The sequence below is a fragment of the Zootermopsis nevadensis genome, unplaced genomic scaffold, assembly GCF_977971745.1.
Source record: "Zootermopsis nevadensis isolate Lab colony 2312 unplaced genomic scaffold, Znev_1.0 Znev_ptg000061l, whole genome shotgun sequence".
Classification (NCBI taxonomy): Eukaryota; Metazoa; Arthropoda; class Insecta; order Blattodea; family Termopsidae; genus Zootermopsis; species Zootermopsis nevadensis.
The window spans coordinates 18,726,806-18,748,048 of NW_028259192.1; the positions used below are offsets into that span (position 1 = coordinate 18,726,806).

Genomic DNA, 21,243 nt, shown 5'->3' on the forward strand with positions numbered 1-21,243 from the left:
ATAATATTCATACATGGCTCAGCAGAAATTTACGAAGTTACATCATCTAAGTGGTACATTCTAGAAGAAGAGGCCCCAAAGTGTACATAAATTTATACAGTTGTATAGTTTAATTTAAAATATATAATGAAATAGGTGTACTTTAGTAGTAAACGTATATGATAAGAAGGCGCAAATATACAAATAAAACTTCTTACGTAAACACATTGGAGAGGATTGGGTTTAACAAATAATCGCCTTGTATTATATTATACTCTGTTTGGGGCCTAGTTTAGAAATTGCCGGCCATGTGCACTCCGCGACCTTCTCTCTCAGCGTGTAACTGAGTCGGCGTGTGTTGCTTCTTGTCGAGTAGAATATCAATCGGGTTTTGCTGGAACTAAATAACATGGTAATAATTTGTAATTTGGTAATTAGAATTGATAACGTTTTGCCTTATTTTCAGGCGTATAAATTTATATACATGGAATCAGAACAGTTCTATTAAATGTTTGCAGTTTTGAATATTAAGCAAGAAATTTTTGAGGCTTACGAAACATTGTTTCGTTTAATGTTAGTTACGATATTAATTCTTTAATGAGTGCCGGAAAAATATCTTCCATGGAGTGTATGGTTCATTTTTAGCTAGTTCATATTTTATATTAGGATACATAGGTTAGGAATGCCAATTTTTCAGATGCATCGGCTTCCACGTGTACTGCGTTCAAAAGCAGCATGCCACTTGTCCCAAGTCAGGTTTATGGCGAAGGATATACGATTTGGACCAGAAGTGCGAGCCCTCATGTTGCAGGGAGTAGACATTCTTGCAGATGCTGTAGCTGTTACAATGGGACCAAAGGTTGGTTTGTTTGTCACGTGACTGCTTAGTCTTAATATATGTTTCACATATATCTGGAAACATAAATAGAAATTTCAGTGTGTTTGTAGGAGTGTCTACATTCAAATTTGTCAATACAGATTTTTAGACTTCACTAACCTCACCAATCCATAATTAATGTTAATGTCATTTATGTTTGTATACTTTTTACACAAATTAAAAACAGTCAACAAGAACATATGAAGAATGTATGGTACAAACGTATAATTTCAATGTATTGTAACTAGTTCACCTAACCTTGCACTCTGTTCCATTTAAACACATCTGTTTTTATAATCTCTTAATCTCTAGATACATGAATGGTGTCAGATAAACAGAGTATTTATATTTAGATACAAGGTAAAATTAAATATACTATTTAACAAATATTTCAGGGTCGTAATGTGATATTGGAACAGTCATGGGGCAGCCCTAAAATCACAAAGGATGGTGTAACAGTAGCAAAAGGTGTGGAATTAAAAGATAAATTCCAGAACATTGGAGCAAAGTTGGTTCAAGATGTTGCTAACAATACAAATGAAGAGGCAGGAGATGGTACAACAACAGCTACAGTTCTTGCCAGAGCTATTGCTAAAGAAGGTTTTGAGAAGATTAGCAAGGGTGCAAACCCTGTTGAAATAAGAAGAGGTATTGTATTGTGTATGAAATTTTCAGAAATGTATTTGAAGTATTTTTTTTATTTGTAGCTGACATGATACATTCAGTAGAAGTCTTACACATGAGGGAAACAGGTCTCTTTGACTGTTATTTCAGAATATTGCATTGAAAATTCTTGAACTTTTTGAATAATGGAATATTAAATTACATTGTACAGTTCTCAACAAATTAGAAGTACATGTTTCTTTGTGTAGTTATTAAAATAGATAAATTCTTGTGGTACTGGCAGATTACATCATATTAATTTAGACAGTATATTAATTAATTGTTGTGCTAGTGTCAGAATAATCAGCAGTTAAACTTAATAGCATAAGGTTAGTTTGCTGATAACATTATAAGATGTGTATGTAAGGTGTATTGTAGTAATTCCAGTATGGCCTAAAGTTGTGATTATTGTTTATATATTGCAGGTGTTATGATGGCTGTAGATGCAATTAAAGAAAATTTGAAATCCTTATCAAAACCTGTTACCACCCCAGAAGAGATTGCCCAGGTAGCAACAATTTCTGCTAATGGGGATAGAAATGTTGGTGATCTCATATCAGAAGCAATGAAGAAGGTAGATAGTGATGTTTGAGTAAATATAAATTGTAATTATATTGTGGAATATTTTTGATTGTGTTGTATGTCTCTATAGGTTGGCAAGGAAGGTGTGATCACAGTTAAGGATGGAAAAACTCTAAATGATGAGCTGGAAGTAATTGAAGGCATGAAGTTCGATCGTGGATACATATCACCTTACTTCATTAATACATCAAAAGGTATGAGTATTTCGGTTTTTCTTTCCCAACATTCTTTGTAATTGTAAGGTTTTTACATATAAGAATAATATAGAAAAACTCTACATTCTGGTGACATAACTGCGAAATTAATCTCAAAAAATTGTACCTACATTATCCCAACACATTACATTGAAGTAAAATTGTGGTGGCAGTTTCCATCTTATATAAGGAGATATTTTGTCAGAAGTGTGGATCAAAATTTCATGACATTTAAAACAGTATTAAACAATTATGTTGCAAGAATAGGAATCCTGAAGGGACTTCCAAGTGGCATATTAGGAAATATACAGTATTGATCATAGACAAAAGAAGAATACCATATGTAACCTGTACATGCTTCAGTCTTTGAGATGATGTGAATGGGCCAGTTATAGCAAGGTAATTCATTGTGGTAATGATAATGATTGTGAAAGAAGTGTAGTTTAAGATGAATGTGCAATTCAATTAGCTGAGATGTTATTGCTTTACTTTCAGGTGCAAAAGTTGAATTTAATGACTGTTTGTTGCTTCTAAGTGAGAAGAAGATCTCCAGTGTTCAGTCTATTATTCCAGCCCTTGAACTGGCAAATGTTCAGCGGAAACCATTGGTAATTATTGCTGAAGATGTTGATGGTGAAGCCCTTAGCACTCTGGTTGTGAATCGGTGAGTTTATACTGACCACTTAACAAGTATTGAGGGTCCAAATAAATAGTAGATGGTCATGAAAGTCATAAGGGAAGCTTGTTTTGTTTTAATACTCTTGAGAATTTTTTTTAGCATTATGAGTATATTATACATTATTTTTTAAAATAGGGGTTGAGCTGGAATGGGATGGGCAGTGATGTTAGTGTGTGACCTCTTCAAAGTATGTAATTTGCCACCACCATCACCAAACCTCCCCTTTAAAGTGAGATTTGTTCTCTGTAGTTTATATGAAGTCCCAGGGATGCATTTCAGTTAACATATCTTTCATTGACATTCTTACACATTCTGATCCCATGTAGTTTGATGCCAATAATCTACCATGTTAATTTTTATCATTTGTACTTTTAAGGTAAGTAAAGTCAAAGATAAATACCAAAGAAACTCTGCTGTGGTCTCCCAGTCATCTCATATTTTGAGGTTGTATAATACATATTTGGAAGACTGGCTCTTTGGAATATACAGTATAGTACTAGTGGAATTTCTGCAGACATAATTATGAATTTCAGGTTTCATAATGGAATTTCTTCACTCGCTCATACATATTAACACATCAGAGAATGCCTTGTACCATGGAGTTGATAACACTTTCATGAGGGACCAAGTGAATGGCGCTGTTCAGAATATGTTGGTGAAATATGGTTGATACAGAAAGTAAGATCAGAATGAAGAAAGTTGTGTTACTGTAAAATTATCTTTCAGATTAAAAATTGGGCTTCAAGTAGCTGCTGTTAAAGCCCCTGGTTTTGGTGATAATCGCAAAGCTACACTTCATGACATGGCTATTGCTACAGGTGGAATTGTATTTGGAGATGAGGCCAACACAATCAAGATTGAGGATGTTCAACTCTCAGACCTGGGTCAAGTGGGAGAAATTGTCATCACTAAGGATGATACACTAATACTCCGGGTAACAACATTTGTGGCAGTTACTGTAGTTGGTATGCATGTTATTATTCAGTGTTCTGTCTTATGACAGGTCCATTGCTCTGCCCAAAAAGAGCTCTCCAGTTTTCCCCATTCTCAGCTTCTCGTTTTAATTCCTGGAACTTCATCTTCTTTCGTTGTATGCATGTAGGTAAAGATAATTTATTTATGACAAATCACACTTCTTTTAACCCTAAGAGGGTTAGAAGCATGGATACTGCAAAAGTTACAGTATTGGTATTTTGGGAATATTTTATCTTCCATCTCAGATCACCATCATTTTCATACAAAATCATATTCAACGTGGTGTTTATAAATAGCATAAAGGCAAGAAGACTGACATAGAAGTGAAACTTTTGTTAATAGGGTAAAGGCAAGAAGTCTGACATAGATCGCCGTACTGAACAGCTTCGTGACCAGATTTCCAGTACTACATCAGAGTATGAGAAGGAGAAACTACAAGAAAGACTGGCACGATTGGCTTCTGGTGTAGCGGTGCTTAAAGTCGGAGGATCAAGTGAGGTGTGTAATAGAAACGCTACAATGTTGAAGTATATAATCTTCAAAACTAGATATAGTTCTTAAAACATTCAGCAGTATATAACAATTTGTAGAAAGTGTTAATGAGTTAATCTTATCATTATTGCATTGATGTACATAGTGCTATGTGAAATGTATGTATATTTCAAATGGGTGATTTGGCATTTGGACATCTGTATATTAGCTTTGTTCAACTTTGTTGAAGATAAATAATTATATTTTATGCTTCATAGTGTGACAGGTTTACATTACAGCTCTGTTAGATGATGACATTAAGGCCGAGGATTTGAGTGTCTCCTGCTCTCCATTTTGGATTGTAGCTCGGGACTGTCATGATCAAAATCATGAAGCGAATAATGAGTCTGATAACAGAGTAAATAATCAATCATACTAAGCTGTGGGAAGTATGGGCTATGATCACTGAACTGCCTTCTTTATTTTCATTAGGAAGGTCCAGAGTTCAAACCTTGGCTTGGAGACTCATTTGACGCTAAGTAGTCTAAACTATTGAAAAAGTGTCATTAGGTGAATTATAAATATATTTTCATTAGGTGGAGGTGAATGAGAAGAAGGACCGTGTTAATGATGCTCTCAATGCGACACGAGCTGCTGTAGAGGAGGGAATTGTTCCAGGTGGTGGCACTGCTCTGCTGAGGTGCATTCCAACTCTGACCAGTATTCATACATCAAATGGTGACCAAGCAACAGGTATGTACTAGCAGTGAGTGATAATAGTGTGTGTCTATATATATATATATATATATATATATATATATATATATATATATATACATACATACATACATACATACATACATACACACACACACACACACACACACACACACACACACACACACTGTACCTACTGTGACACCAGGAGAAAACTTTTATTAAAAATTATTTTGTATTTGTAGTGAAAACTTTGTAGAATGACTAATATAGCATTTTGGCTTGACAGCAATTTTTTTTAACCGGGTTCATTGTGTTCAGTTCAAGAAATATCCTGCTGTTATCAAAAGCCAATCATTGGATCCTACTGACATTGAGACCTGAATATACTGTTAGGTCTGCCCTACTAAATACCATAGATCGAAACATGTCACACTTAAAACTATAGTTTCCAATAATTAAAATTTACCTTCACATTGCAGTTATTGTGTTACACTTTCAGTGTATTTCAGCTCATTTTTAAATTCATACTCATAGCAAAAGATGGGGTACATACAAAATTCTGGTTGTAAAATGTCGAGGGAAGAGGCCACTTTTGAGAACTTCACCAGAAATAAGATTTGAAGGTGTGGTTTTGGATTCATCTTGCCCCTGTATAGGGCCCAGTGATGGGCTGTTGTGAACATGGAATTGAATCTTTGGGCCCTGCAAAAGATAGAATTTCTTTACTGACTGAGCAACTATTAGTTTCCCAAGGACAACTCCAGAAGTTGATTTGAAAATAATGGATTTCACTTTTGACAGGAGTGGACATTGTCCGCAAGGCTTTGCGAACGCCTTGCATGCAGATTGCAAAGAATGCAGGCACTGACGCTTCAGTGGTGGTTGCTAAAGTTGAAGAACTGGATAGTGAAATTGGATATGATGCAATGAACAATGAGTATGTGAATATGATAGAGAAGGGCATCATTGATCCTACCAAGGTAATTAATTTTCTCTTAAATCTCACCCAGATATGAAAGTTTTTAAAAGGCAAAATATTATGATAAATCACTATCATTGCCTACCAGTCTCACAAAAATATGTCATATAGGGTGGTTGCATGTCAGACATTGACTTTTAAAACAAGAAACAGTGTGCACCAGCTTCTGTTATCCATCAGCATTGGTTTTCGTGACAAACCACTGCTCACATTTATTGGGCCTTGGATGATTTTCTGGAACACACAAGTGATCTTTACCTCTCCCTCCCCATTTCCTTAAGCATTCATGTAGTTTTCCCATGTATATGTCATACATGTGCTGTGCAGTTCCTCTTTAAGGACAAGTGATTTGCTCCACTGCTGAAACATTGATGCAACCTTTTGAAAAGTATGGCAATTCTGAATTGTTACTGTTCTCTAATTCAGCTGTCTGGCTAGTCCTTACTCATATGGCTGAAATGGTTATTTTTAAGAAGTTGTGATCATGTAATTTCTTACAGGTTGTCCGAACAGCCCTGACAGATGCAGCTGGAGTTGCATCATTGTTAACAACAGCTGAAGTTGTTATAACTGATATTCCAAAGGAAGAGATGGGATCAGATGGCAGGATGGGTGGTATGGGAGGAATGGGGGGGATGGGTGGTATGATGTAAGTAATTCTAAACCAGTTAATGTCATCAACACAGGATTAAAAGACTGAAGAGAAGAAGTGAAAGAAACCAGAATACCCTAGTGTCACCACAAGAGATATTGCATTGTGTGAGGTTCATGTGTATGTTGCAAATGTTTCTGTAGGGGGAGAAGTTAAATAAGAGCTCAAAATCTTCTATGAATGGAAAGAATTATACAAGATTTCCATTGGTCATGTAGTAATAGATGTTTTTAATTGATCATGCCAAAACTTATTTCGTGTATAACTAAACCTCTGGTAGTTGTGAGTTGACTGGTATGCATTATCGGAATACCAGTTTGTTGAATATTAACACTTGAATAGGTCTCTTCACAGTGGACAAAGTTCCCTTTTGTTATCTGCTGCTGGAAAACCTGTTGACAGTTCCAATAAATAAAAACTGGCACTACTCACTGTTGCTTACTTCACATAATGTGTAAATTGGCCATAGTCTAGGTCCTTGCATTGTAAACTGTGAAGGATGTGTTGTAATCTCATGGACATTGTTCTGACCTCATACTTCAAAGCATTTATTCATTCCATTGTCATGATTTGTTTAAATTAAATGTGTGGTATCCCTGTTATGCCAAATTATTGAACATTTTACTCTTGGTATACATTCATCTTTGTGATGCCAAGGTAATTGAAGTGTTAAAACTTAGAAGCTTGAAAGAAGCAGATACATGAATTATATATGCATGAGGTGCAAGCTAATTGCAATGTAAATAAGTTCTGAATATCTTGTAACAGAATAAACAGTTCATTGTTTTTCAGTTTCATATTCCATGTGAATTTTGTTACATGTACTGAAATAAAAAAAATATAACCAATTGTTATTTTTTATTTGGTACAATTAAAATCTGTACAAAATCATAGATTTATTAAACTAAAAACAAGAAGAATGCACTGTAAGTAGCACTTACTGTGAAGGTTTTCTCCTTTACTTTCAAGGGATCTTGCAGTGTCCTCTACACCGGTGGCTACCACTGTTCCCTTCCAAATGTCATACTTTTGTTCTTCCCACGTCTTCTCTTTTTACCCTAAGAGAAATGAGATTAAAAATGGCATGACATCTTTGAAGGCACCAAAGATGACAGGTTTGTGTTATGTTTGGTCTAGGTATGTGCAAGCCTAAATTTCTAAGATCTACAGACAATCAATTTGTACCACACTAGATACTGCAACACATCCAAGAAGACATTTTCTAAAGCAGGTTTCAAACCGTGATACTGATACTTGCCAGCAGTACCATAAATCCTCATTAATATTACAAAGGTGGTATTAGTGGCAAACATGGCATTTATGAAGACTTTGGGTTATATCTCTTGCTGTGTGACAGGCTGACTTCTGGATGTTATTACTATCTTGAACTTCAGTTTGATTACATCAAACCCAGTACCTGGCTGTACTTTATCAACTTTTTAAGTTTAGGCAACGTTACAAGAGATAATAATGAAAACTATGATAAGGTATGGTACAGAGTGAAAAATTAAAACAATTGAAACATGTCTAATATGCAATGAATTATATATAAACTACCAACTTACCTTTGGCTTTTGTTCATTTCTGTGATTTGTCACAGACACCTTGCTACCACCCTGGAACCTGCTGAAATTCACTTTACTGTAGTCAAATGGCTGGAAACCTTCTTCATTCTGCCTCTTTTTCCCACGTTTTCCTCTTTTATTGCCAGTGTGTGGTGTGTAATGTGGTGAAGAAATGTTATCTTTGACAGATTCATCTGGCTTTGGTCTTTTACATGACTGTGCATCACTATTATTCTGTTCAGGCTGGGCAATGGAGAATTTCTTGTTAAAATTTTTACGCTTTCTTGAAACCTGAAAAAATACAGAAAAGTGTGTATTAATTACTTGGTCTTTTAAGATTATACAACTCTCAACATTTGTTGTTGAATGAATACTGGAAGATGATAAGACTGCGATGATTACAGTGGAAAACCTCTTAGTAACACTCCTCAATTTAGTGATAAAGTTCACTGTTCATCAGAGAAATCTCAAATTGGAATTTACTGAATCTTAACTAATTACTACCAAGAATAAGGTCAGAACCATATTCGAATAAGTCCACAGTGAATCACAAATGGGCACCTTGTATTCACATATTCTGTAGTGGAATTTTGTTTTTGATAGTATTAAAAACAATGTATTAATACAAAGAAAGTTCATAAAACAATGTTTGCTTTCTTGAACTCTACAATTGTAACAATGAAGCACAGACCAGCAAAGGGAAGTCTGATAATATACATTATATATTTCTTACTGCAAAAACTAAATTTCACATGTTCTTCCCCAAACAAATTCTTTACACTTCTTTATAAAATATCACAATGCAATGGAAACTCTCAAGCCTTACTGGTCACTGATTATAATGAAGAATTAACAACTGACACATTTTAAAATACTATTTAGTGTTAAAAATCAACAATATATTATTTTATGCCTTGCAATTTGCTTCAAGACTCTTGCCTTCCCCAGTGTACAACCAAAACAAACAAAACTTGGTTCCTCTAGCCCCATGCATTTTTATATGGGATAGCTCAGTCAGTATAGTGACTAGCTACGGGCTGGACGACCGGGGTTCGATCCCCGACGGGGGCAGAGGATTTTTCCTCTAGCCTCTACGTCCAGACCGGCTCTGGGGCCCACCCAGCCTCCTCTACAATGGGTACCGGGGTCTTTTCCCGGGGGTAAAGCCGGCCGGGGCTGACCACTCACCCCCATCTAGTGCCGAGGTCAAGGAAGAGAGGAGCTATACCTCCACTCACCCCAAACGCCTACATGGCGTATAGTGGGACAAACTTTACTTTACTTTACTTATCAAACTAATCCAATTACGTACTTCGCCACTTGTGTCTTACCTTGCTTCTTAATGTTTCCACCCCTTCTGACTCTTCAGGCTTTAGTTGTAGCAGCAGTGATGATGATGGTTGTGAGTGTATGATTTCAGCATTGTTGGTACCCTCTCCTTTTTCTTCACCCTTCTTTGTTACCATCTTAGAATTGATTTCCGTAAGGTCCACCTTTACCTGCACATTTTTCATAACCATGAAGTTCCATGTACATCACTGGTCTAAATGTTACAATTGTTTTCTGCAATTTTATTATTATTTTATTTTGACACACTACTTGTAATCCATAAAATTTATCACTGCAAAAGAAAACTACTGGATTTGTAACTGAAGTGACTCAAGTTGTTTTTACATGTTATGAAGTGTAAAAATTTGTGATCAAACACATCAACAAATCTGTGTTACATAAACATGCACTGGGCAAAGAATTTCTGTATTCAATAAACAATTCTATTTGGCTAATGTCAAAAACAGAACTTGAATTGAGCAGAAATTGCCTTGATCAGAAAATTTCTCTAGTCCTACAAATAAACTAATGCATAATTATCTCAAATAAACCAAAACTGTTCAATACTGAGACCAATGGAAAATATTTTAATTTATAATTTAACATAAAAACAGTCTGCTCCAATATTTACTACTAGTATTTTTTGTGTCATGAGTTTCTTAATTACCATGTGATCTGCAAAATCTGTGACAAAATACTTTTGCAAAAATATGGAGGTGGGAAACCAACCACTGACAATATGTACAAAATACTTTGATGAACCATTGCAAAGAAGAAAGAATGAATGAAGAAAAGAAATTAGAAAGTAAAAATGTGATATACTCAAAGTATAGTATACACATATTTCTGACTTACAGTATAATTTGGATCATAAATACATGGGGTATGAAATGCGCAATATCCTTCATCAACAAGCACATGTATCAAATGGAAATTTTTTAGTCCATTTGAGATTCTGTTATAAGCAGGTCTTACTGTACCTTCCTATAGTTGACATTCACAATCAGACATAAATTTTTTTACACTGCTAGGAGCTGGATGGAGATGTTCTTGGACTTACCCTCTGCATCTGCTCCTCATCATCGCCGTCTTGCCTTGTTCCATTTACTGCTGCAACATCTTCAGTGGATGCTGAAGCAGATTCCTGTGACTGGACAAATGGCTTCACTCGCTTGTACCGTTCATATGGACATACAAATGTCACATAGTCATGGGTGTCAATGTCTGCTTCAGGTGTTTCAGCCTTCACATAATTAAAACACCAGAATATACATAAACACACACATAAACTGTAAAGTTATAAATAAGCAGACATACTTTTAATATACTATTAATGGAGCAAATGGGGTGATGTGTGTTCTGCACAAATGGATATAGGAACTGAAGTGAATGACAAAATATTCCTGAAATTACTATGTACTTTAATGAGTTAAGCCAAAGAGAAGATCAGCAGTTCAGTGTATCTGTAATACTCAAAATCTCACTGCCATAATATCTGCACCATGTTTTGATAACCAAAATTACATATAGTCCTTAAAACTAAGTACAGGTAACAGTAAAGCAAACTAAATGTCTTAAAAGTCAGCCACAGTAAATGTGTGGTGTGGAATATTAGGTTAAATTATAAGAATGATTATTGTAGATATTCAATGAATGAGGGGATTGTTACTATGTGATACAATTTCAATGCAGTTTAACTTCAAAACATTCTTCAAGTGTTAACATTTCAGAGGTCTCTGCTGCCTACATCATCAGAGCAATGAGGAGGCAGCAAGTACCTCCAAAATGTTGGTAAACTTCTACCAGACTATACAGTACTATAACCCAGAAGACAGCCATCTAAGTGTAGGTATATTACCTCAAACAGTGAGATTATTGGTTTTGTCTTCTGTATATTCAGCACCCCAGCTTTTATCTCATTAGCATTATATGTGCTTCCAAGAAGAGTTGGAAGGTCATCCCTAAAGTCCTGTATGTGTGTGAGATCATGAGGGCAGTGAAGGACTCCATCCAGGTTCACCTTGTTCCAGGTCTGGGTACTGACCCTTGTCCTCAACTCTTCCTCCAGGATAGGCTGAACAAACAACACACTTGCCCTTAATGTTAAACTGAAAATAATTTCCATTTTGACCAAGAAATATCACCTCAAAGGCAGGTGATGTTGCAATTAACTCTTGATTATAATCAAGAGCTGCAGCAGAGCTAGGTAAACATTAGACTTTGAGAGTCAAATATGAAACCAAGATGTAGGAGCAAATGACTGCTACACACAAGACTCCTAGTGTCACATAAATATCATACTGTAACTTTTCACCTTTCAATCACTATTTTGTTCATTTTTGACATGATCCACACAACTCAGTTACAAGTGAAGTTACAAAAATCTTAGCATTCTGTATTTAAAACTACAAGCTCTCATCCATGCTGGTTCAGTTTCTTAAATAGTGTAATGCTGGAAGAATCTTTTGATTATATTGGAATTGCCAGACATTTAAATTAATAAAAAATTATATAATTAACAAAATATGTTCTCATAATTAATTTTACTAAATTTAGTGGATTTTGTCTATTTCCTTTGTAACTGTATGCATGAATAGTCTCTAATGACATTCCAAAATAAAGAATATCTGAAATTACCCACATGCCAAATGTAACCTTTTGTCACCACTTAAAATCTCTTGTAGCTACTGTCATTAAAGAATTATAATGGTGATCTATAAACCTTATTACTAGAAATGTTTGAGTGCATGTATGGTCTGTTGCACATTTCATTTTCTGCCTACCAAGATATGCTAGCCACTTGTGCTGATGTCTGAATAATTGGTTACAATTATCTAAACTGAGGGCTACTATACAGGTAGAATGCAATCCTGCATTACAAACTTAGTTTGAAACTTCATTTTTCATTATAAATTAATTTGCACAAAGACTGCACTATTCTGCCTATCCCACAGAGAATATCTTTCTGAGTAGTAGAACAAAGCAGGGGCTGATGTTCTCACCTTCACAAGGGGCTGATTCCGAGCTTCCAGAACTATGTTGTGGAGAGTGAGCAAGTTCTGTCGTACAAGAGGAGGAATAGGGTTGCAGCATGCCATAATACCTTGCATTTCTCTTGGCAAAGATTCCGCAATCTGAAGCATCATGTGGTTTGGCAATACATACCTGTTTGAGAACATGGAGACACAGTAACTAATTACTCCAGTTCACTGGATAGTTCAACACAATGTAAACACACACAACCACCATGCTGCATGTCTGTTGCCTACCACATACAGTAGATACTAATGTCAATGCAACCATTACATCATGGCACTGCCATATGGGAAACTTCATGAATGGAAGACTTTAGGTTCTCACAGCAGAGAGTTTAACACTTCTATCAGACTACAAGGTGCTACAACCCATGACAGCTATCTTCATGTATCGTGGAATGATGTAATTTACTTTCAGAATAATATAACAGTCCATCAACGTTGTGATGTGAAAATCTTGATCCAGGCCTGAGAACATAAGTGCTGGCTTCCCCTCCTCATCCCCTAGATGTATCTTTAGACAACTACTTCCTCTTTGCTCAGGTAAAGACATCGCTTTGGAGATCCCAGTTTGTATCTGCAGATGTCACCACAGGATCACTATACCACTCAGCACAGAGAATTACAGCAGTCTGACTAATCATGTGTTTTGTCAATGCAAGAAATATTCTATCTTAGTGCTAGTTCTACTGAGCAGAAAAACCATGTATCAATTATATTGATTCACTGTGTGAAACTGTGTTCTAATTATAAATAAGGATCTTCTGAAATCCCCATCAATCAAATAGTGTTTCACTGTAGCAGAGGTTTCCTATTAAGGCAAGCACATAACTGTAAAACCTATATATTATTAATACGTAGAAATAAAATAAAATTCACGTAAAACGGTATATTTCTTAAAGCCATAATTGAAATGTAAAGAACTCTGTGTCAAATGCAACAGTATGTACAAATACAATTCAATTAACTGGCCTGTTAGTATCATGAGTCAGGACAATTAATTGAAACAAAAAAGGGTTAAAGCAATTGACACTGAACTCACCCTGTACTCTCATCATCCTCCCTGGAAATTCTATCACGCCACTGATACAATTTTTGCAAAGCATATAGCTGGCGATTGTCAAAGAGTTTCTTGTTGCGTCGGTACAGGAGCATATGACTGTCTTCTCGGAGAACTGGCTTCTCATACCTCTGTGACAATACAAACATACTGAACAGTATTACAAAAAAACTTATTTTTAAGCTTGAGGAATGTCATCTTCTAACAACACACACATGTGAATAAAAACTCATATTGTATGTAAGAACTGAGGTTTTCAAAGCACTGAGTCTGAAGATTGCAATGCATTGGTGCTGGTAAATTCATGGAAGATGACTGTCTTCTCGGTTGTAGCGCCACGTAGCATGGTAGAAGTTTACCAGTGTTTCAGAGGTCCTTGTTGCCTCCTACCACATTACATGGCACTACAACCCAGAAGACAGCCATCTTCCATGTTTAATGTTGTTTACCAGCACCAATGCAAGAAGTGTTATTAAAGGATGAAAGGGGAAATTAAAGACCCCTTAATTCACAAGAGATTATAATTCATACCTTTCAAAACTTGCCATTATTTATAATATATGATGACATTAATGGACTGATTTGAATGTAGTTTTAGTGAAAAGTATAGGAAATAGGTATGACTGATACTAATCCAGCATTCCCCTGGATAGAAGACATATGGTAGATACTCACCGTCTTGCAAATCTCAGTGCTCTGCTGGAAGACAGACTGTAGGAGGTTCCTTTGTCCATTCGCTGCATCTAATAATGCATTTTGCATCATGTCATAAATATAGAGCAAGTAGTGTGTGTCCTGACGAGCATACATCACTAACTCATCAGGCAGTGGCCTGCCAACATACATATGTTTGTTCATACACATTTACTGATAGGCATACAGAGGTGATGATATATGTTCAGATGTTTATGAATATTAAACCAAGATGTCTTGGGCTCCTTTCAGGTAATATCTCAGCATTCTCTAGCATAGATTTAAAAGAGTTGCCACATACAAGTTGTAATTTCTGTATTTTCCTTCCATTTCACAGTTAAACTTGATTAATTTTAGTAAGTGCCCGAGATATCTCACACTGTATTTAATAAAACCTTCTATGCTCTGAACTGTATTTAATTTCAAATAACTTTGGTATCATTTAACCCAATGTCAATTTTCAACTTCGCATTTTCACAAGTGACTCCTGCTATAAATTCCAAAGACAATGACAGAATGAACTAACCCAATACATGTTCTACAAGAAATCTTTGGCTGAACTAAATATAAGAGGAAGAACTATGATAATGCACCCTGCAAGCTAAACAAAATCTGTGGAAATTAATTTAAATAAACAATTTAATGTACCACTTGGGGTATCTAAACTCACACTATGAATGAAATCCCACTACAGAACTAGTGTGACTCCAATTCATAACACAGACTACAACAAGAATGAGATAGCACAAACAATACCTGATCCTCCAATCTGCAAGCTGAAAGTGTTTGTCTGCTATCACATTGCAATAATGTTTCATCAGGAATGCTAGTGATAGTTGTGAAAAGTTTAAGGTCTTGGCTGCCTCATGGGTATCAAACATGTTCACCACATACAAGCATAAGTCTCGCTGCAGCCATTCTATATCATGGACAGCCCCATGGAACACCTGGCACAAACATGTCATATACTGTTACTATGAGTGAACAATGTGAGACAACAACATGAAGGATTCGAATGTAACATTCATTCAACTATAAAATACATTCGTATTAGTCTATAAAACATTAAATAAATCAAGTACTTCTTGTCTACAATAATACAAATAAAGATAGGTCACTAAAAATTGTGTATTTTGAATTGGGAGAAAAACTATTGCCATTTACTGTCATTGTGAAATGTTGCATTGTAGTAAGTCTTTGTTGGGGGGCACTGAGATTTCATCTTTTTATTACCATGTACAGAAAGTTTCTGGGGCTAACCCAGCCTATCAAACAGCTACCTAACTAGGCAATTAACTAACTGTGTGTAGCTGTTCTTCACATACCAACAGTTAATCAGATAGTTAAAAAAATTATGTACCTTTCACAGAACCTGAGATTCATTACCATATTCAGAACAGCCTGTCACTGCCTCCTACCCTGAGCCAGATCAATCCAGTCCACATACTCTCATATCCTCTTCCTTTCAGATACAGTATACCTTTAGATTCTTTAATGTTTTCAGTTTCTTCTCCATCTAGTAATATTATCCTTCCATCTAAACCTTGTTCTCCTAAGTGATCTTATCCCTTCAGGCTGTCTGACTAAAATGTTTGCATTAAAAAAAAAGTGATACAACAGCAAAGTAATAACTTTACTTTCATAAAAGCAGCTTACCTTGATGATGCTTCGTTTGGTGAAAACCTCATTGAGGCAATGTAATTTGTCCCTTAGAAGCAGGGTGTCAATGATGTAGTCTGTCTCTCTTGTCGAGATCTGCATCAGGCAGGTGAAACCTTGGAAAGAGCGGTATGAGTGATGCTGAAACAGCCCCACTTGAAATCAACTAATCACAATATGACATGAACCATAAGGCATTCTGAAGTAAGAAGCTCTATTGTCAATTATTTACTTAATAATTTTGTATTTTATTTACACATTTTCAAATAAATAATGACAGATGAAATGTAATTCACTCTTTTTTAACAACTCCTTTACAGTATTTTCTAGGAAACTTTAATTTTCAAAAGCAGAGACAGGAACATAGTAAATGTATGAAATAACAACAATGTACAGTTTGCTGCTTCCATAAACATCATGTTCAGTAAACTATTACTATAATACAACAATACTGTACATATTGGGTGTCCAATGCATTGGCATATGCAAATTTCATCCAAACACAATTAAACAAGGCAATAAAAATTCATGAATCATTCATATAAGTAACGATGATAATCCTGGTTCCTCAAGAAGTATGTTAACAAACCAATGTAATATAAATTACTGTTCCTGTGTCCTACTAACCTCCAGGTCCACAGCAATTTCTGAATAACTGGCAAGGTCTTGCAGGAGATCAGGAAGCTGGTCTGCATGATCCACCATGATCAGTGGTGTTTCTTCTAGTGGCTTATACACATGTGGCTCTGTATGTTCCAACTGTGTGTTTGATGGAGTAAAATGTTCCAACTCAAACTCATACGGATGACTAAAACTGTAAAGAACAACAATAAAACAGGTGAACAAAGGAGATAAATGCACAAGTTTCCATTTGTTGCCTATGCATACCAAGTAAAGGGATAACTCAAGGAAACCACTTTGTTACACATTCAAAAAGTTTTCTTAAACATGAAGATGACTATCTCCTGAGATGCAACACCATGTAGTCTGGTAGAAAGTGACTAGACAGTTCAGAGATGCTTACTGTCCCCATCATCATGGCAACAGCTTTGATAGTAGTAAGCACATCTGAAGCGTCGATCAGTTTTAACAGACATATGTTGCAACACCCCAGAACACATTTTCTCTGATTTCAGTACAAGGCAGATCTTGGGAGTTCTGATGCAAGAATTCTTTTAACTTCAATCAACTTACAAAATTAATGTCAAATTATAAACAGCACTCACTGTGGTACACATATTTAAGAAATTTTTAAAGTTATTTTACAGTGATAAGAAAAATTCTAAAGATGACAAAAAGTGCAATGGAAGTTTCAGGATTGTGGAATTTAATACAGCTACAAGCATTAAACTAGACAACAGAAATTAACACAACATATAACAAGAGAAGGTCTGAAACTGCAAAAAAGTAACAACACTGTAGAGAACCTGCAGTACCTTTCTTCACCATCTTCTGACAGTTGGAGTGTTACGGCTAGAGGTTTCAATGAATTTGGTTTTTCTTTAATTCGAGGTTCAAATGGTAATGAAGAGTTGTCAATCTTATCCTTGAACTTTATTTGGGGACGCTGGATGTTCTTCGCGGTCAGCAATCGGACAGGCTGTAGACCAGAACTGTTACCATCTGATAAAGTTTGCTAAACAAAAAACAACAAACCGCATTAGCATTGTAAATTTAGGATTCTCCAAATTTCATCTATAATGTTCATCTTATTACTTTATTCCATTCAATTTTATTTTTGGTACATTACAAAAGAGTTTAAAATTCCCCCCAAAATATTCCTTAGTACACATTTCTGGGCTTCTTTTAAATGTTGGCAATAGTTTCCTAGTTTTTTTTAAATTTCAGAAACTACGTGTTGTCACTATAATATGTATGTATTTATATTAATTATAGCAGTTATATTAAATGCTAGTTGCAATTTACATACTACATTAAGGTACTCATAACCTGACTACAGTCATAGGGCCATTCTTACATGATTTGATAAATTACAAACTGAAAGAATAGCAAACATCATGTTATAAAACATGTGAGAAGAAGCAGTTGTACTTGGTTCTGTTAAAGGATGAAGTAAATGATGACAATCCCCAAGCAGAATTTCTTAATAAGAAACACTCACTACATGAAAATACTGACTTAGATATGCATGATTACAGGAACTTGGTATAACAGATTGTGCTCAACAGATGTAATGTCTATTGTCTATTCTTTGACTTGATATCATAAATCTACTATCTGAGGATTATCTGATATGGGAATCATTCACAACCAAGTAAAAGAAAAATCCAATTTCTAGCATGTATGAAAGTGTTTAACCATTTATCACATGAACGTTCAACTTAAAAGAACAAGAGTTTCTCAGTAACACCAGTTGCTTAATGCCTCATAGAACTGATACTGGACTCCTGTTCTCTCCCAAAGTTGTCTGTTTCATCCAACACCAAAATCCTGTCAAACAAACACAATTATACTCACTGATCGAATCAGGTTCCAACTTCCACTCACAGGTCGAGCAGAGGAACCCACAGCTTCCACAAGAACAGGTTCAGGATTGCGTCGGATACCCGATATCTCATCCAAGTTGAAACCCTGAAGCAATAAGAATAATGATGTAACTACAGATTAATTTACAATGAAACACTTAAGTACAATGGCAATGTATGCAACTTGAGAGCAACATTGTGAGAAATGTGAGAACACGTATTAAGAGAAGAAATTTGTTGACAAAGTACACTTCAGAATCTGGAAGGAAAAGATCCCATTTTAATACTACTGGAATTATTAATGCACATGCTTAGATCATGTCACTATACATACGGCACAACCCAAATTAAATGATTTTTCATATATGGGAACCACAAGCAAATACTTCATGCAGCCACCATGTTTCTAGTTCCTATTTTTCTAAAGATAACGTTATAATTCCAGACTGCACAATGAGTAACACCAGTACTTTTCCACCCACCAGACATTTGTGCAGCAGCTCTGATGATATTGCTTATAACTAATCAACCAACAAAGCAATTAACTAAATGATGCAAAATCTTTCTTCAGCGGTTTATGGTTACTCAGCTAGTCAATCAATTCCCTGCCTATAATGAAAACCACTACTGAGCCCCATGTCTCACACCCTCAATTCAGTGAACTTACCATATAAAGACTTCTGATATTCCAAGTTATAAATCCTATGTCCTTTTCTGTTGTTTACTATGTGCCAAACAATCTATCTAAGTACTTGGCAATCTGTGATATTTTGTATCATGGTAGATTTTATGGTGGGGAATAATTAGTGAAGGATAATTAGTCCCATGCACAAGCCCCAAACAGAAGGACCACACCTTGTCAGCTGCGTCTTCAACATATTCACGGCTACCCTCCACATATAGAGACCATCTTTTCCAGACAGGAAGTTCAAATGTACTAATGGTATATAGTTAATACACAGGTCAGTTAGTATTTAAAATATTGATGTCTGCTGCTGAAACAGGGGGCACACATGCAAAAACATGCAGTTTGTAGATGATGAAAATGAGTACGATAGGGTAAGAATGCCGTGCCATCTCTTATTCTACAATGTTATACTTCCTAAATTATTTTGTTCCAATCTTAAAAAAACTAAAATTACACTGAATGATTCAACATCCATAAATTTTTGTCAAGCCTGTGTGTACAGATGTATGAATGCAATACTGTTGATCATTATCTCACAGATTGGAATCCAAATTCAATTTCCCACTTAGCTTACTAGACAGTAATTTTTTCTGGCTATAAAATCCCATTTCATTGCCATTATATCAAAAACTGCTATAAAAATCTATGTATGATTTAGTGTTCAGGCATGTCCTCACCACTCGTTCCAAAATTGAATCATTTGCATCCACAATCAAATCAAATTTCTCTTCAAAGTCTCGTCTCAAAATATTTCCTCTGATACCCTGGTGATGAAGTATCAGTGATATCCTGTAATACAGTACAAATTGAAATTATCACCTTCACAACTGGTTCCATTTGTTTAGCGGATGCTTACAGATGCAACCAGTTCATACATAAATAAATTTAATATAATAACAATTGTTTTAATGTGTTGTAAATGATTTGTAAGGCATCAATAACAGCAGTATAATAAAAACTGGTTAAATATGCTAGGATACAAAAATAAAAATGTCTCTGTCAGATATAGTAACTAAGTAAAATTTGAATTCAGTAAAAGCAGGTACGGGGGATCTTGTAAAAATGTGCAGTTCCTCGTTCCACTTAGAAAACTTTCTGATTCTGCCAACTGGACTCATGTTGGGGATCTCATTAGTCACTACTAGTGTCACATCTGAAGATTATTCACAATAATATATGCAAGTTACACTCATTACTTCTTAATCAATGCCCCTTGTGCCATATGGGTTCACAGCCACTATTCTGAAATGACTAACCAAATCATAACCAGAAACTCATAAAATCGCAGATTGTACTTAATTTATTCATACGAGCATTAAATTTAAGGTAGGTGGTTCTACTAAATATTTTGTAACTGCTAATGCGCTGTGAATCGAAGTCATCATACCGTCTAATGCAAAACTTACAGCTTCAGTACACGTGCACCTTCAGCATCCATAACCTTTTTAAATGACGGGTAAGTTGTATAATAATCCCAACTCTGACCAGTAGGTAAACTATTTGAATTTCTTGTAGCTTCCATGAGGGCTTTGAAACCTGCCTGAAAAAATTATGACAGTATTAAAAATGTATATTTAAAAGTAAAATCTTACAAAACTTCAACATACGAACTTGACATAAAAGAAAAATGCATCACCTGTCTGAATTCCTCAAACGTTTTGAAGCCTGGAAGAATGCTTTCATAACTTTCATTTTGTTCCTTGTTTCCTAAGTCTTTTTTGTCGGTACTCAGTTTTTCCTTACTACATGAGCCACCAACGTCCTCCATTTTGAAAATATTACGTTGTCTGTGATGAACCTAGCTACTACTCATTTTGGTTCAATCTGTGCTGCGAACACCAACGTATTGCTGGGGAACTGTTCTCTATGTTGGCAAACCGTGCTCTTGAAGAACCAATTAATTGTGTTGACAGAGTAGGTGTGAGGCGGTTCGAGTGTAAATATTACGTTGCCTTGT

General features: G+C 35.5%; 2 protein-coding genes across 2 annotated transcripts; one reads left to right on the top strand and one right to left on the bottom strand.

The window, feature by feature from the left end:
* The first annotated feature begins 233 nt into the window (after nucleotides 1-233).
* Nucleotides 234-7,619, top strand: Hsp60A (Heat shock protein 60A). Its single transcript, XM_022074485.2, has 11 exons — nucleotides 234-391; nucleotides 677-838; nucleotides 1,252-1,504; nucleotides 1,945-2,093; nucleotides 2,172-2,295; nucleotides 2,791-2,959; nucleotides 3,701-3,908; nucleotides 4,292-4,447; nucleotides 5,017-5,173; nucleotides 5,942-6,120; nucleotides 6,620-7,619. The coding sequence occupies exons 1-11, from the start codon at nucleotides 389-391 to the stop codon at nucleotides 6,770-6,772; spliced, it is 1,713 nt and encodes a 570-aa protein (XP_021930177.1). The 5' UTR covers nucleotides 234-388; the 3' UTR covers nucleotides 6,773-7,619.
* On the bottom strand, nucleotides 7,615-21,055 carry Rrp6 (exosome component Rrp6). Its single transcript, XM_022074474.2, has 16 exons — nucleotides 20,923-21,055; nucleotides 20,693-20,826; nucleotides 19,964-20,075; nucleotides 18,591-18,704; nucleotides 17,549-17,748; nucleotides 16,740-16,926; nucleotides 16,110-16,253; nucleotides 15,210-15,400; nucleotides 14,436-14,592; nucleotides 13,743-13,891; nucleotides 12,668-12,830; nucleotides 11,524-11,739; nucleotides 10,726-10,908; nucleotides 9,668-9,835; nucleotides 8,337-8,627; nucleotides 7,615-7,829 (listed from the first exon to the last, which is right to left on the bottom strand). The coding sequence occupies exons 1-16, from the start codon at nucleotides 21,052-21,054 to the stop codon at nucleotides 7,770-7,772; spliced, it is 2,601 nt and encodes an 866-aa protein (XP_021930166.1). The 5' UTR covers nucleotide 21,055; the 3' UTR covers nucleotides 7,615-7,769.
* Nucleotides 21,056-21,243: the final 188 nt, after the last annotated feature.